We start from the raw sequence: 12,117 nt of genomic DNA, 5'->3' as shown, positions 1-12,117 counted from the left end.
TGAAGAGTAGCCCCCGCTTACTGCAACTAGAGAAAGCCCGCGTGCAGCAAAGAAGACCCAACGCAGCCAAAAATTAATTAATTAATAATTTTAAAAAATAAATTTTTTTAAAACATCAAGAGGGGCTTCCCTGGTGGCACAGTGGTTGAGAGTCTGCCTGCCAATGTGGGGGACACGGGTTCAAGCCCTGGTCTGGGAGGATCCCACATGCCGCGGAGCCACTAAGCCCGTGAGCCACAACTACTGAGCCTGAGCATCTGGAGCCTGCGCTCCGCAATGGGAGAGGCCACGACGGTGACAGGCCCGTGCACCGCGATGAGGAGTGGCCCCCGCTCGCTGCAACTGGAGAAAGCCCTCGCATGGAAACGAAGACCCAACACAGCCAAAAATAAACATAAATAAATTTATAGGGCTTCCCTGGTGGCGCAGTGGTTGAGAGTCTGCCTGCCAATGCAGGGGACACGGGTTCGAGCCCTGGTCTGGGAAGATCCCACATGCCGCGGAGCGACTAGGCCCGTGAGCCACAATTGCTGAGCCTGCGCGTCTGGAGCCTATGCTCCGCAACAAGAGAGGCCACGACAGTGAGAGGCCTGCGCACCGTGATGAAGAGTGGCCCCCACTTGCCGCAACTAGAGAAAGCCCTCGCACAGAAACGAAGACCCAACACAACCATAAATAAATAAATAAATAAATAAATAAATAAATAATTTAAAAAAATAAATAAATTTATAAAAACAACAACAACAACAACAAAAAAAAACATCAAAGAAAGAAACAAGACAGTTCTACAGTAATAATTGGCAATTTCAAACAGCCCATATTCAATGATGGATATAACTGGACAAAAGATAAACAAGGAAAGAAAAGACTTAACAACACTATAAATCAACTAGAATTAGCAGATATATACATACAACACTCCACTCAACAGCAGACTACACATTCTTCTCAAGTGCACATGGAACGTCCTCCTGCATAGACCAGATGTTAGGTCACAAAGTAAGTCTCAAATTTATAAAGATGGAATCACATGAAGTTATCTTCTCTGACCAGAATGGAATAAAATTAGAAACCAACAAAAGGACATTTGAAAAATTCACAAATATGTGGAAATCAAACAACACACTCTTAAATAAACAATGAGTCAAAGAACTCAAAATGGAAATTAGAATGTACTTGAAGATAAATGAATATTAAAAAATAATATACCAAAATTTATGGGATACAGTAAAAGCAGTGCTCAGAGGAAAATGTATAGCTCTAAACAACTATATTAAAAAAAAGAGGGAATTTCCTGGCAGTCCAGCAGTTAGGACTGCACACTCTCATTGCCAAGGGCCTGGATTCAATCCCTGGTTGGGGAACTAAGATTCCACAAGCCACATGGTGCAGCAAATAAATAAATATTTTTAAAAAAATAAAGAAAGATCTCAAACCAATATCCTAAAATTCTACTTTAAAGAACCAGAAAAAGAAGAGCAAACTAATTCCAAATAAAGTAGAAGAAAGTAATGAAAATTAAAGTGGAAATAATCAAAATAGACAAGAGACAAACAATTGGAAAAATCACTGAAATCAAAAGTTGATTCTTTGAGGGACTTCCCTGGTGGTGCAGTGGTTAAGAATCCGACTGCCAGGGGCTTCCCTGGTGGTGCAGTGGTTGAGAATCTGCCTGCCAATGCAGGGGAAACGGGTTTGAGCCCTGGTCTGGGAAGATCCCACATGCCACGGAGCAACTGGGCTTGTGAGCCACAACTACTGAGCCTGCGCGTCTGGAGCCTATGCTCCGCAACAAGAGAGGCCGCGATAGTGAGAGGCCCGCACACCGCGATGAAGAATGGCCCCCGCTTGCCGCAACTAGAGAAAGCCCTCGCACAGAAACGAAGACCCAACACAGCCAAAAATAAATAAATAAAATTAAAAAAAAAAAAAAAGAATCCGACTGCCAGTTCAGGGGACACAGGTTCAAGCCCTAGTCTGGGAAGATCCCACATGCTGTGGAGCAACTAAGCCCATGCGCCACAACTACTGAGCCTGCATGCCACAACTACTGAAGCCCACGTGCCTAGAGCCCATGCTCCGCAGCAAGAGAGGCCATCGCAATGAGAAGCCCACGCACCGCAACGAAGAGTAGCCCCTGCTCGCTATAACTAGAGAAAGCCCACGCGCAGCTATGAAGACCCAACACGGCCAAAAATAAAATAAATTAATTAATTAGTTTTTTAAAAAAGAGTGAGATTTTTAAAAAAAGGAAAAAGAAAAAAAATTGATTCTTTGAACAGATCAACAAAATTGACAAGCCTTTAACTAAAGTGACTAAGAAAAAGAGAGAAGGTGCAAATCACTCCAATCAGGAATGAAAGTAGGGACATTACTACCAACCTTATAGAAATAAAAAACAGAGAATATAATGAACATCTGTATGCCAAAAAATTAGATAACCTAGATGAAATGGACAAACTCATTGAAAGACACAAACTACCAAAACTGACTGAGGACACAGAAAATCTGAATAGATTTATAACAAGAGATTGGATCAGTAATCAAAAGCCTTTCAACAAAGAAAAAATCAGGACCAGACGGCTTCACCAGTAAATTCTATAAAATGTTTAAAGAATTTACACCAATTCTTCTCAAAGTATTCTGAAAAGTAGAGAAGGGAACTTCCTAACTCATTTTATGAAGCCAATATTACACTGATACGAAAGCCAGACAAAGACATCACCAGCAAAGAAAACCACAGACCAATTACAGATGCAAAAATCCTCAATAAAATACCAGGAAACTGAATCTTGTAGTATATTAAAAGGATTATATATCATGATCAAGCGGGATTTATCCTAGGAATGCAAAGGTGGTTTAATATGAAAATCAATCAATGAAACACACCAGATTAATAGAATGAGGGGTGAAAAAAGCCACATAATTGTCTCAATTGATTCAGAAAAAGCATTTGACAAAACCCAACACCTTTCATGATAAAAACAATCAACTAATTAGGAATAAAAGAGAGCCTCCTCAACCTGATAAAGATTGAGCCATACCTTTGAGTGTTCTGAAAGGAAGTCTGGAAGCAGATAAACTTGTGCCAGTAGCTCTGTGTAGTCACGACAACGAAAATAATAAATATGGGAAAGAATATTTTCAAGAGTGAAATCCTGCAAAGCTTTTGGGTGCTCTGAAATAAACAACAAAACAATTTTAAAATAGTTTTACCTGTCATTTCACAAGCTATCATTTCATAATTCCTGACCTCTTATTTTCACCTTTTCCACTGTTTCCTTACATACTAGACTATCTAGAAATTGTTTAGACACATACACAACTAGAGTTTTAATGTCTATCTTTTCATATTTCTAGTTATTGGCTTCCATTGAATAGAAGTAACACAATGGAATTTCTTTCTTGTTTTTTTCATAAGACTCCAAATTAAAAGTTAAAAGGAAAAATGTTGAAAAGAAGCATATTTTTCCCTTAAATGCCATAGTATAATTTGATATTTAAGTAGAAACAATGATATAAAATAAAATTCTCTCCTTAGATTTGTTTTTTTAAAAATAACCAGATTGGTTCTGGACATATTTCAGAGAGAAACAAGTTAAAAATCATTGCATTTAAAAACGTACTTAAGTTTTAACGCTGAAAGAAAAACCAAGAAATTAAATTTCAGAAAATATTGCCTATTACAAATATACATTTAACCAGTTCATTTTTAACCAAAAAACAACAGCTTAATCACACACCAATCATTAAAAGCTATATTGCAGTGCTACATCCACAATATTTACAAGATCTTAAGACTCTATTACAAATTACACCTGTGACATGGATAGCTTGCAGGACTTTCAATAGATATACCGTCACTGGTTAAAAAGGACACCTAGTACTACAATGAAAATAAAAATATTCAGCTGATTATATTCATTTAAAGGGAATACAAACATCTTAGGAAAAGCATTATGTTTTTTAACATTTCTAGAGAAAAGAATAAGGACTGCACATCCGAAAAATAAAATACAATAAAGCAAAAGAAAACAGTCAAACCAGAAACCATTTAATTTTATGAGTAATTGAAGGACAAGAACTTGAAAACAAATTACCTTAAAAAAAACTTTTTTAATCTAACACTTTATTTCCACACAATAAGCACAGAAAAACTTCCCAACACTTTTAACAATACAATTAACATAGTCGTGAAGTCAATTACATACTACTCAGAGCCACATAAGGTCAATCAGCCTAATTTTCCAAACATTTCCAGACATGATTTTTCAAGGCCACCCTTGGTTTTTGGAAAAACCAGTATGAAAGTCAATATACACTGAATGCATTGACACAACATTTAATATTTACAGTAAGGTTTCCAGTAACATTAGCTAACACCTGGCAGGCCAGAGCATGATGATTTGAAGTCATACGTTGAAATACAGGTTTTGTCCCAGAGCTCCTGCAGTAAAAAGTGAGGGCCATAAAAGGGGAAGAAAAGACCAGCCCAGGTGTGGCATTTCTCAATTTGTAAGAGAAGTATGAGAGTTTAATACTAGTACACGGCCAAGTCGTTAAGCTTCATGTTCCAAATGGTCTCTTGCTTGAGATGGATACAAATGAAAATTACTTTTATTATACAGAAAAAAGAGCGCTTGCTAACTTACCTTCTCCCATATGTGTTCCTGCTATAAGCTGCAGGTGCTGAATGCAGGCATTAGCAAGGTCTACCACTCTATCAACCATAAAACTCCCCTCTGTATCAATAAAAACTGCTTCACCTTCCACTCCTCCAAAACATTCTGGTATCTGCACATCTACTGCCAACTGCATACTGTCAAGAGAAAGAACTGAAATGACCAAGTCATTATCATGATCATCTAAGGCAGTGTTTTTCAAACTCCAGATCACAACCCATTACATACCACTAAATATTTTATAGGTATAAATATACTCTGCAAGGTAACAGAGATGGTTGACTCTCCCCGGCTCCAAACATATGTGAATCAATTGATGAATGGATTAGGGGGAGGGTGTGCCTATAAAACCACAATTAAGGACTCTTTAGTGGTTTTTAGGCTTCTGGGAATGCAACCCTTTCTTATTATACAAAAATCTACTTTCAAACATTTGGCTTTCAAATATATTCTCAGGAATTAATTCTATAACAAAGTAGAAGACTGCTTGTTGACCCCACTGACCACACTATACTGTTGCAAAAGAAACACTTTTTAATATCAAAATAATTGTATCAATTTATCAAGATGGGGTGCTGACGTAAGGCAAATGTTGATTTGTTTGATGCACACATACATACACACAAAATTAAGAGCACACACATGCCTTTTTTGGTCTCCTAACTGTATACCCACAACACAATACTCTGTTACTTACATAAATGTAAGAGGGGAACATTTTATTTTACCATAATTGTGTTTTTCCAACACCTGGTGCACCACAAATTTCTGTTGTTTTGGTTAAGGGTATGCCACCCCCAAGAATATTATCTAGTGCTGAACAGAAGGTAATTATGAAACTCTGGGTATGCTCCTGCTCAAGAAGTTCCAGTGCTGTACACTTCTTGCCTGACTCAGCTGTACCAGCATAACTTGCTTTATTTGTGAGACATTCTCTTCTTATAATTTGCAGAGTTTCTAAGGCTTCCTCTTTAGATATCCCAACTTCTGCAAATAAGAAACAGAAACAAAAACATCTGATTTTAGAAATTTAAAAGTCATATGTTATTGAGTTGTCTTCATTAATTTTAATTTTTAAATAACAAGAATGATGCCAAGAGTAGAGAAACATAAAAATGTAACACTTGATTAACTATTTAATTTTTCAAGTTAATAAAGGCATTTATCTATGTTTTCTTAGTCCTCACATACTTAAAAGATTTATCTATTACCTCAGAAACAGAATTCAAAAACCTAAACCTCTAAAGCATTTCTGAGTACCTACAAGAGTATCTATCTCAGAAGGTAGAAATGAAAATGTCCTTTTTTTTTCCTTTTGGTCCTTTTACCATCTCTTTGGTCTTTTACTATCTCTTTTGGTCTTATGAAGCCATAATAAACTTGCTCTCATAAGGTATACAAATTATTTTTTAGAAAAGAATGAAAATGGCCTCTTTAACTGCCTAAAACAAGATGCAGATTTAAGAAGCGCACGTGCATGTATTATTCATGAAAACATTGGAATGAAAAATTCATGGATCACTGCAAACTATTTAATAAGAAAAATTATTTGATGCACCAATAGCTTAAACAATACACTTATGCTTCCTCAACTATATAATTTCATTCCTGACAACATGGCCTAAGAAGTGAAATGGAAATTACAAAACAAGCTGCTTATGGAAGAAATAATGGAGAGGATATCACTTCTGAGTTTCACATATCAGTGCTTGATTGGGTAAGGATATGAACTATAAATTTGGCGCTAACAAAAGACATTAATGGTGCTAAGGAAATGAAAATTCCATTCAATTTAAGAGCCTTAACTCGTCTGATTACTTAGGTTTGTCATTCCTGACTGCGCCACTTACTATGTAGTTACCATGCATGGGCAAGTTACTTCTTTATGCTTCAGACTTTTCTTCTACAAAATGGGAATGAAACAACACACATAAAAATCTTGGTAGAACACTAAGCCCATCCAAAATGCTTAATAATTGTTAGCTATTATTATCATTCATATTCTCTCATTTCTTTTTTGTAAAACCAACCTGTTGAAAGAAAATGAGCCCATCAAACTTTGGGGGATACAGTCTTTGGCATAAGACTTAAGACAAATAGTTAACATTGGGTCTACAACATTTGTTCTTGAGTGGAGAGTTGAAACCTTATTTTCCATCGTTAAGGGCAACGTTATCTATCTTAATAACACAGTTCTGGGCATAGTGTAGTGTAACGTGCACAGTGAGAGTGACTGCAGACAGCTTCATTATTGTGTACCTCAGAAGGAAGTGGTTCCCACCAACATATAATCTACAGTGTTCTGGAATGTGAGTTTTGGGGGTTTTTTTCAGTGAATTACATTAAGAGAAGCGATGTCTTCTTTCTACTGCTTTCTCCAGGTTCTGGAGATTCTACTCCCTTTGTCACTCTTAATTTATCTCATCCTATCACGAACAGTGCATTTCTTAAATTTACGAATCGTGCATTTCTTAAATTTAATCCCTGCCCCTTGGATTTTGTAACAGCGAAAATTAGCCTGTCTGGATTTCAATCCTGCCTCCACAACTTCCTAGCCCACTCATGATGAAAAGTTACTTAGCATCCCAACCATCAGTTCCTTCATCTATATATTGAACATAATAATCCACGTTAAAAGGGTTCTTTTGAGTATAAATGAGATAATTCTCAGAGGCTTCAGCAGGCACTGGTAGAGAAAGCAACTGGTGAATGTTTCCAAGACCACAGTTCTAACCATTCAAACCACACTTAAGTGGAGTCAAGGAGCTGTTTCACGGTGTAAACGCGGCGGTGGGCGGCGCCAGAATCTGGCCGAGAACGGGGATGGAGGCGGCCCCGACAGCGGCCAGAGTGCCTCAGCTTGTAATGGGAGTCCGTTACCTTTGCTGAGCTCGGAGGGTTTCACCTCTAGGAGTTCCTCAGCAGTCTGGAAACCTGCAGCCACCAGCTTCACCCGCACTGCTGGGGATAGGGGCAAACTCACTAAATCCCGCTGCATTTCAAAGCCGAACACCTACGCTCGCAGTTGCGCAGACGCAGAAGCGGCCAAGCCCGCGCACGCGCACCCGCCGCGCCACGTGACGTCAGACGTAAGGCGGAAGGGGGGGGTCCGCGGCGTGGCTGCACGCGGCCTTGGGCTTTGGTGCTCTGCGGCTCTGCGGCTGTGCGGCTGTGCGGAAGTCTGGTCACTCTTACATATGTTGCCCCGTTTCCATCGTGATTCTTCCAAATCCCATTTAAAGTTTGCCCATCAAACGTACATCCTGACAATAAAAAGATGGATGGAGACCGCAGGATGCAAAGCCAGGCCCAGTGGGTCTTACCACATTTCCTCACCTCCACCCTGACCTGTTGGGTGGAGGCCTCAGGGTTGTTAGTAGTAATGATCTCCCCGAATGGGAGCTAAGCTACCCACAGACACTGGCATGTTACCAGTTTGGGGTACAGAACAGTCGTATAAAGAATACTTACTCTCCATCCCCGTAATAGGATTCCAGGGTCTTGGGTCTTCTTGCCGGCTGTCCCCCTTGCTAGGCCCCCTCACCTTTCCCGCCCTCGCTCTCGCGAGGGATTGTGGGCCAGCCCCCCAGAGCCGCGGGGCACGCTCGGCGCCGAATCCCCGCAGCCGCCCACGTCTTGCCGCGAGTCGAGTCTGGAGCATGACGGGTTGAGACCGTTAGTTCTTCACGGCCTGCCTAGAAGTAGCTGGATAAGTAAGCAAGTATAGTCCCCATAGTGGGCTGGGCATGGGCTCCCCCGGTCCTTGAGAGGGAGGAGTTGGGCTACGCAAGAGCTCCTGTTGTGGTACAGAGTTGGTAAGGGACCACTTCTAAAATAGAGAATTTTGGGGGAATTGAGAGGCGGTTTGGAAGGTGGCTTGTAAAGTCTTTACTTGCCCAGGAGAGTATAATTTATTTAAGGGAGAAACTCATTCCGTTCCTTTAGGCGACGTTTCTTAGCCTTGACTTTTCTTCCTAGCTTAATGGAACTCCCTAAATATTGCAAATCAGAGCCCTTTAAGTACATAAGCTCTAAGGAAGGAAATGTGCTGACCGCTTTAGCAAATCCTACACATTTCCAAGGCTCACAGCCATGCCACAAGGAACATAAGGACATGGAATCTCAGAGCAGTTTTTTTGAAGCCAAAGTTAAAACCTAGTACCCTTTTTTCTTCCCTGAGCTACCTCCAAATTGTGAGGTAGCTCTTGGAGTGGGGGTGGGGGGAAAATTCTAGAAGTATGTGTCCCCCATTTGATAGGGCAGGAAAAGTCTGGTAGGACTAGTCAAAATGTGGTTTATTTGCCACTCTGTACGTTGCTTATCTTCTAGTATGTTACACATCTGGACATACAGGGAGCATTACATAAATGTTGTCCACTGGGAGAATTCATGCTTATACTTATCAAGTAACCAGGGTCCTGGATGAAGAAAAGATGGTGTTAACATATTCAGGGATAGCTCTTCAGGTCGTTCAGTGAAACGCAATGGAATCGGTCGTGTTAGAATTTTGTTTCACTAGCAGTGGGGAGTTAAACTAGTCGACTCTATCTGTAGTTATACTGTTACGCATCATTAATATCCTGACCCTTGAGTTGCTATAATAATTATTGTTTTCACCATCATTCTTAAGATATCTTTAATGCAGTTTGCTCTATAGTCAGGCTTTCAAACTGGGATCCAGTTTTACGAGGTCAGGCGCCAGGAAATAACGCTGTGGGATTTTTACGGAAGGTGCACCTTCCTATACTGTGAGGTTTTCTCAGATATTTATTTAGAGAGGGAAGAATTGAATGAGTTAAGTGGTGAGCCATTTAAAACATTTTCTATTAAACAAGCATTAATATATTGTAGAGTAAAATGCAAGTATAAATTTAAGATAAACATAATAGTTTGAAGAAAGATCCAGTTTAAACTGGATATTTCAGTAGTCTCCCAGATTTTCCTGCGAGTATGTTATTATTTTCCTTTGCAATTTGGGGTTACTTGATTTTGAGAAGTACTGTTATGGGGAAATAAGCATGAGCTTTGGAGTCATACAAATTTGGGTTTGTATCACATCTTGGGAAATAACCAACTGTGAAACTTTCAGCAAGTTACTCAGTTTCCTCGCCTGCAAATGGAAGATAATAATATTTCTTCCATTAGGGGTTGTAAGAAAGATTAAATGAACAAATATGAATTATTTAGCACAGAAAAGGTACATAATAAATCTTAAGTTTTTTCTCCACTTAAAAGTATTATAATATGTATATTCAGTCGAATAAAGCCTTATTGAACACCTAGCTCAGCAGAGTGCCAATGCTATGAGCCTTTAAAAGAAAAACAATGCCTACGGTTGTAAAGTGCCAAAGAAAAGTGCTTTTACGTATTTTATTTTATTTGACTTGATCCTTATAGTAATCCTGTGAACAGTTTACCCAGGTCCCAATTTAAAACTAGCACATTGAAGATTGGATCACTTAAGCAACATTAAATATTTATCCACTAGTTCTGTGCAGGGTGACAGGACTAACAAAAGAATCTATGCCCTCATGGAGCCTTAATCAATCAGGATTATTATTGAGTTGTGTTGCCTTTCTGACTTGTGTTGTTATCTAGATACAATACCAAGGGTAGGCATGAGCTACCGATATGCTGTCAATATCTATAATTACGTATTCAAATAAGGACACATTTTCATGCTGCGTGGGCTATTTTCTAGAGCTGTGGGAGAGGAATAATGTGAATATTTATGTTATAGCTGAGAAGTTTATTTTCTTTTAGCATAAGAACATAGAACTTTTAAAACTGGTGACCTTGCGTGTTCAAGTGAATTTGAGAATAGGAAAGATAAATAAGTGCTGTTTGGACTAAGAAAAAAACTCTGAATCAAGGTTTAGCTTTAGAGATGGTTGTGATAAAGCTTAAGGCCTCAAACGTGTATTTGGAATAGCAATATCAATTTCACAAGGCCTTGTACGTAATGGGAGCTCAAAATATTTGTTGTCCCCAAACTCTTAAACATTGTTCTCACTTCTGTGATGCCACATCTCTGATTTCATTCCTAGGCATCTGGCTTTTCTGACTCCCTTACAATTTTATCCTCCATAACCAGGGCATGAAATGTTACTGTAAGGCCCCATAGCTGACCTTTCACTGACTATCCAGTTCTGTTGTCTCCTCTCCTTTCTGGTTCTCTCATTCTCTCTCTATCTCTCTGCTCTCTTATTCACATTCACAGTTCAGTGACTATACGCCAATAATTTGTAAATTTATTTTTCTAGCTCTAACCTGTTCTCTGACCTCCAGATGCAAATATCTAATTGCATACAGCACAGTGCTAAATCTCCAACTCAGCCTATCTTAAACCTAACTCGTTATCTTCAGCCCATCCCAAAATCTTTGTGTCCTCTTCGTGCATTCCCTGCCTCTGTGAACTGAATATCCATCCTTCCATCTGCACAAACCAGAAACCTAGGAATCTTCCACACCTCCTTCCCTTTAAGTCTCCATGTTCACTATAACCACAAACCCTATCAATTTTCTCTTTAAAATATCTCGATCATGTCCATGTCTCTTTTTCTAGGCCAAGCTGTCACCATTTCTCTTTTTTTTTTTTTTTTTGAAGATTTTTTTTGATGTGGACCATTTTCAAATTCTTTATTGAATTTGTTACAGTATTGCTTCTGTTTTATGTTTTGGTTTTTTGGCCGCGAGGCATGTGGGATCTTAGTTCCCCGACCAGGGATCAGGGATCAAACCCACACCCCCTGCATTAGAAGGTGAAGTCTTAACCACTAGACCTCCAGGGAAGTCCCCACCATTTCTCTTATAGGTACTGCAAGAGCCTTTTAGCAGGTCTCTCTGCATCTTGTCTTCCCCTCCCCTCTAGTCTGTTCTCCCATGCTGCAGACAGGGTCCTTTCTAGAGTATATTTCATTTCCTGTAACTCCCTATTTTGCTCTTGGGATAAAGACGAAATTTCTTAATAAGACTTACAAAAAGTCTTGCATGTTCTGGCTCCTGTTTACTTCTTTAGTTGCATCCTTTCCCTCTCTCCCCTTTACTCTTTTTTTTTTTTTTTTAATGTCTATCTATCTATCTATTTATTTATTTATTTATTTTGGCTGCCCCAGGTCTTAGTTGCGGCATGCAGGCTTCTTAGTTGCAGCATGCATGCAGGATCTAGTTCCCCGACCAGGAATTGAACCCGGGCCCCCTGCATTGGGAGCGTGGAATCTCACCCACTGGACCACCAGGGAAGTCCCGTCTCACCTTTACTCTTTACACTCCAGCCACTCTGGTCTTAATTCCATGTGTGTGCCACAACATGCCTCTCTGCTTCACCCAATTAACTACTATTTATCCTTCAAATCTCAGCATTCATTGACCTCTTCTCTGACTCTGAACCTCTACCTCCAACAAGCTCCCTTGAAACTAGGTCAGATCTCCCCTT

General features: G+C 39.5%; 1 protein-coding gene across 1 annotated transcript in view; it reads right to left on the bottom strand.

The window, feature by feature from the left end:
• RAD51C (RAD51 paralog C) overlaps nt 1–8,343 on the bottom strand; it is a 34,985-nt gene extending 26,642 nt beyond the window's left edge. The window contains exons 1-5 of the mRNA XM_036838161.1: nt 8,227–8,343; nt 7,563–7,695; nt 5,411–5,669; nt 4,653–4,819; nt 3,045–3,178 (exon numbers count right to left, since the gene is read on the bottom strand). Of these exons, the coding sequence (XP_036694056.1) occupies nt 3,045–3,178; nt 4,653–4,819; nt 5,411–5,669; nt 7,563–7,695; nt 8,227–8,343 (810 nt within the window). The remainder of the gene's footprint in view (nt 1–3,044; nt 3,179–4,652; nt 4,820–5,410; nt 5,670–7,562; nt 7,696–8,226) is intronic.
• Nucleotides 8,344–12,117: the final 3,774 nt, after the last annotated feature.

The sequence above is a fragment of the Balaenoptera musculus genome, chromosome 20 (genome assembly GCF_009873245.2).
Source record: "Balaenoptera musculus isolate JJ_BM4_2016_0621 chromosome 20, mBalMus1.pri.v3, whole genome shotgun sequence".
NCBI classification, from domain to species: Eukaryota; Metazoa; Chordata; class Mammalia; order Artiodactyla; family Balaenopteridae; genus Balaenoptera; species Balaenoptera musculus.
Note: the sequence above shows the minus strand (reverse complement) of the source record. Positions and strands in the feature narration are given on the sequence as shown.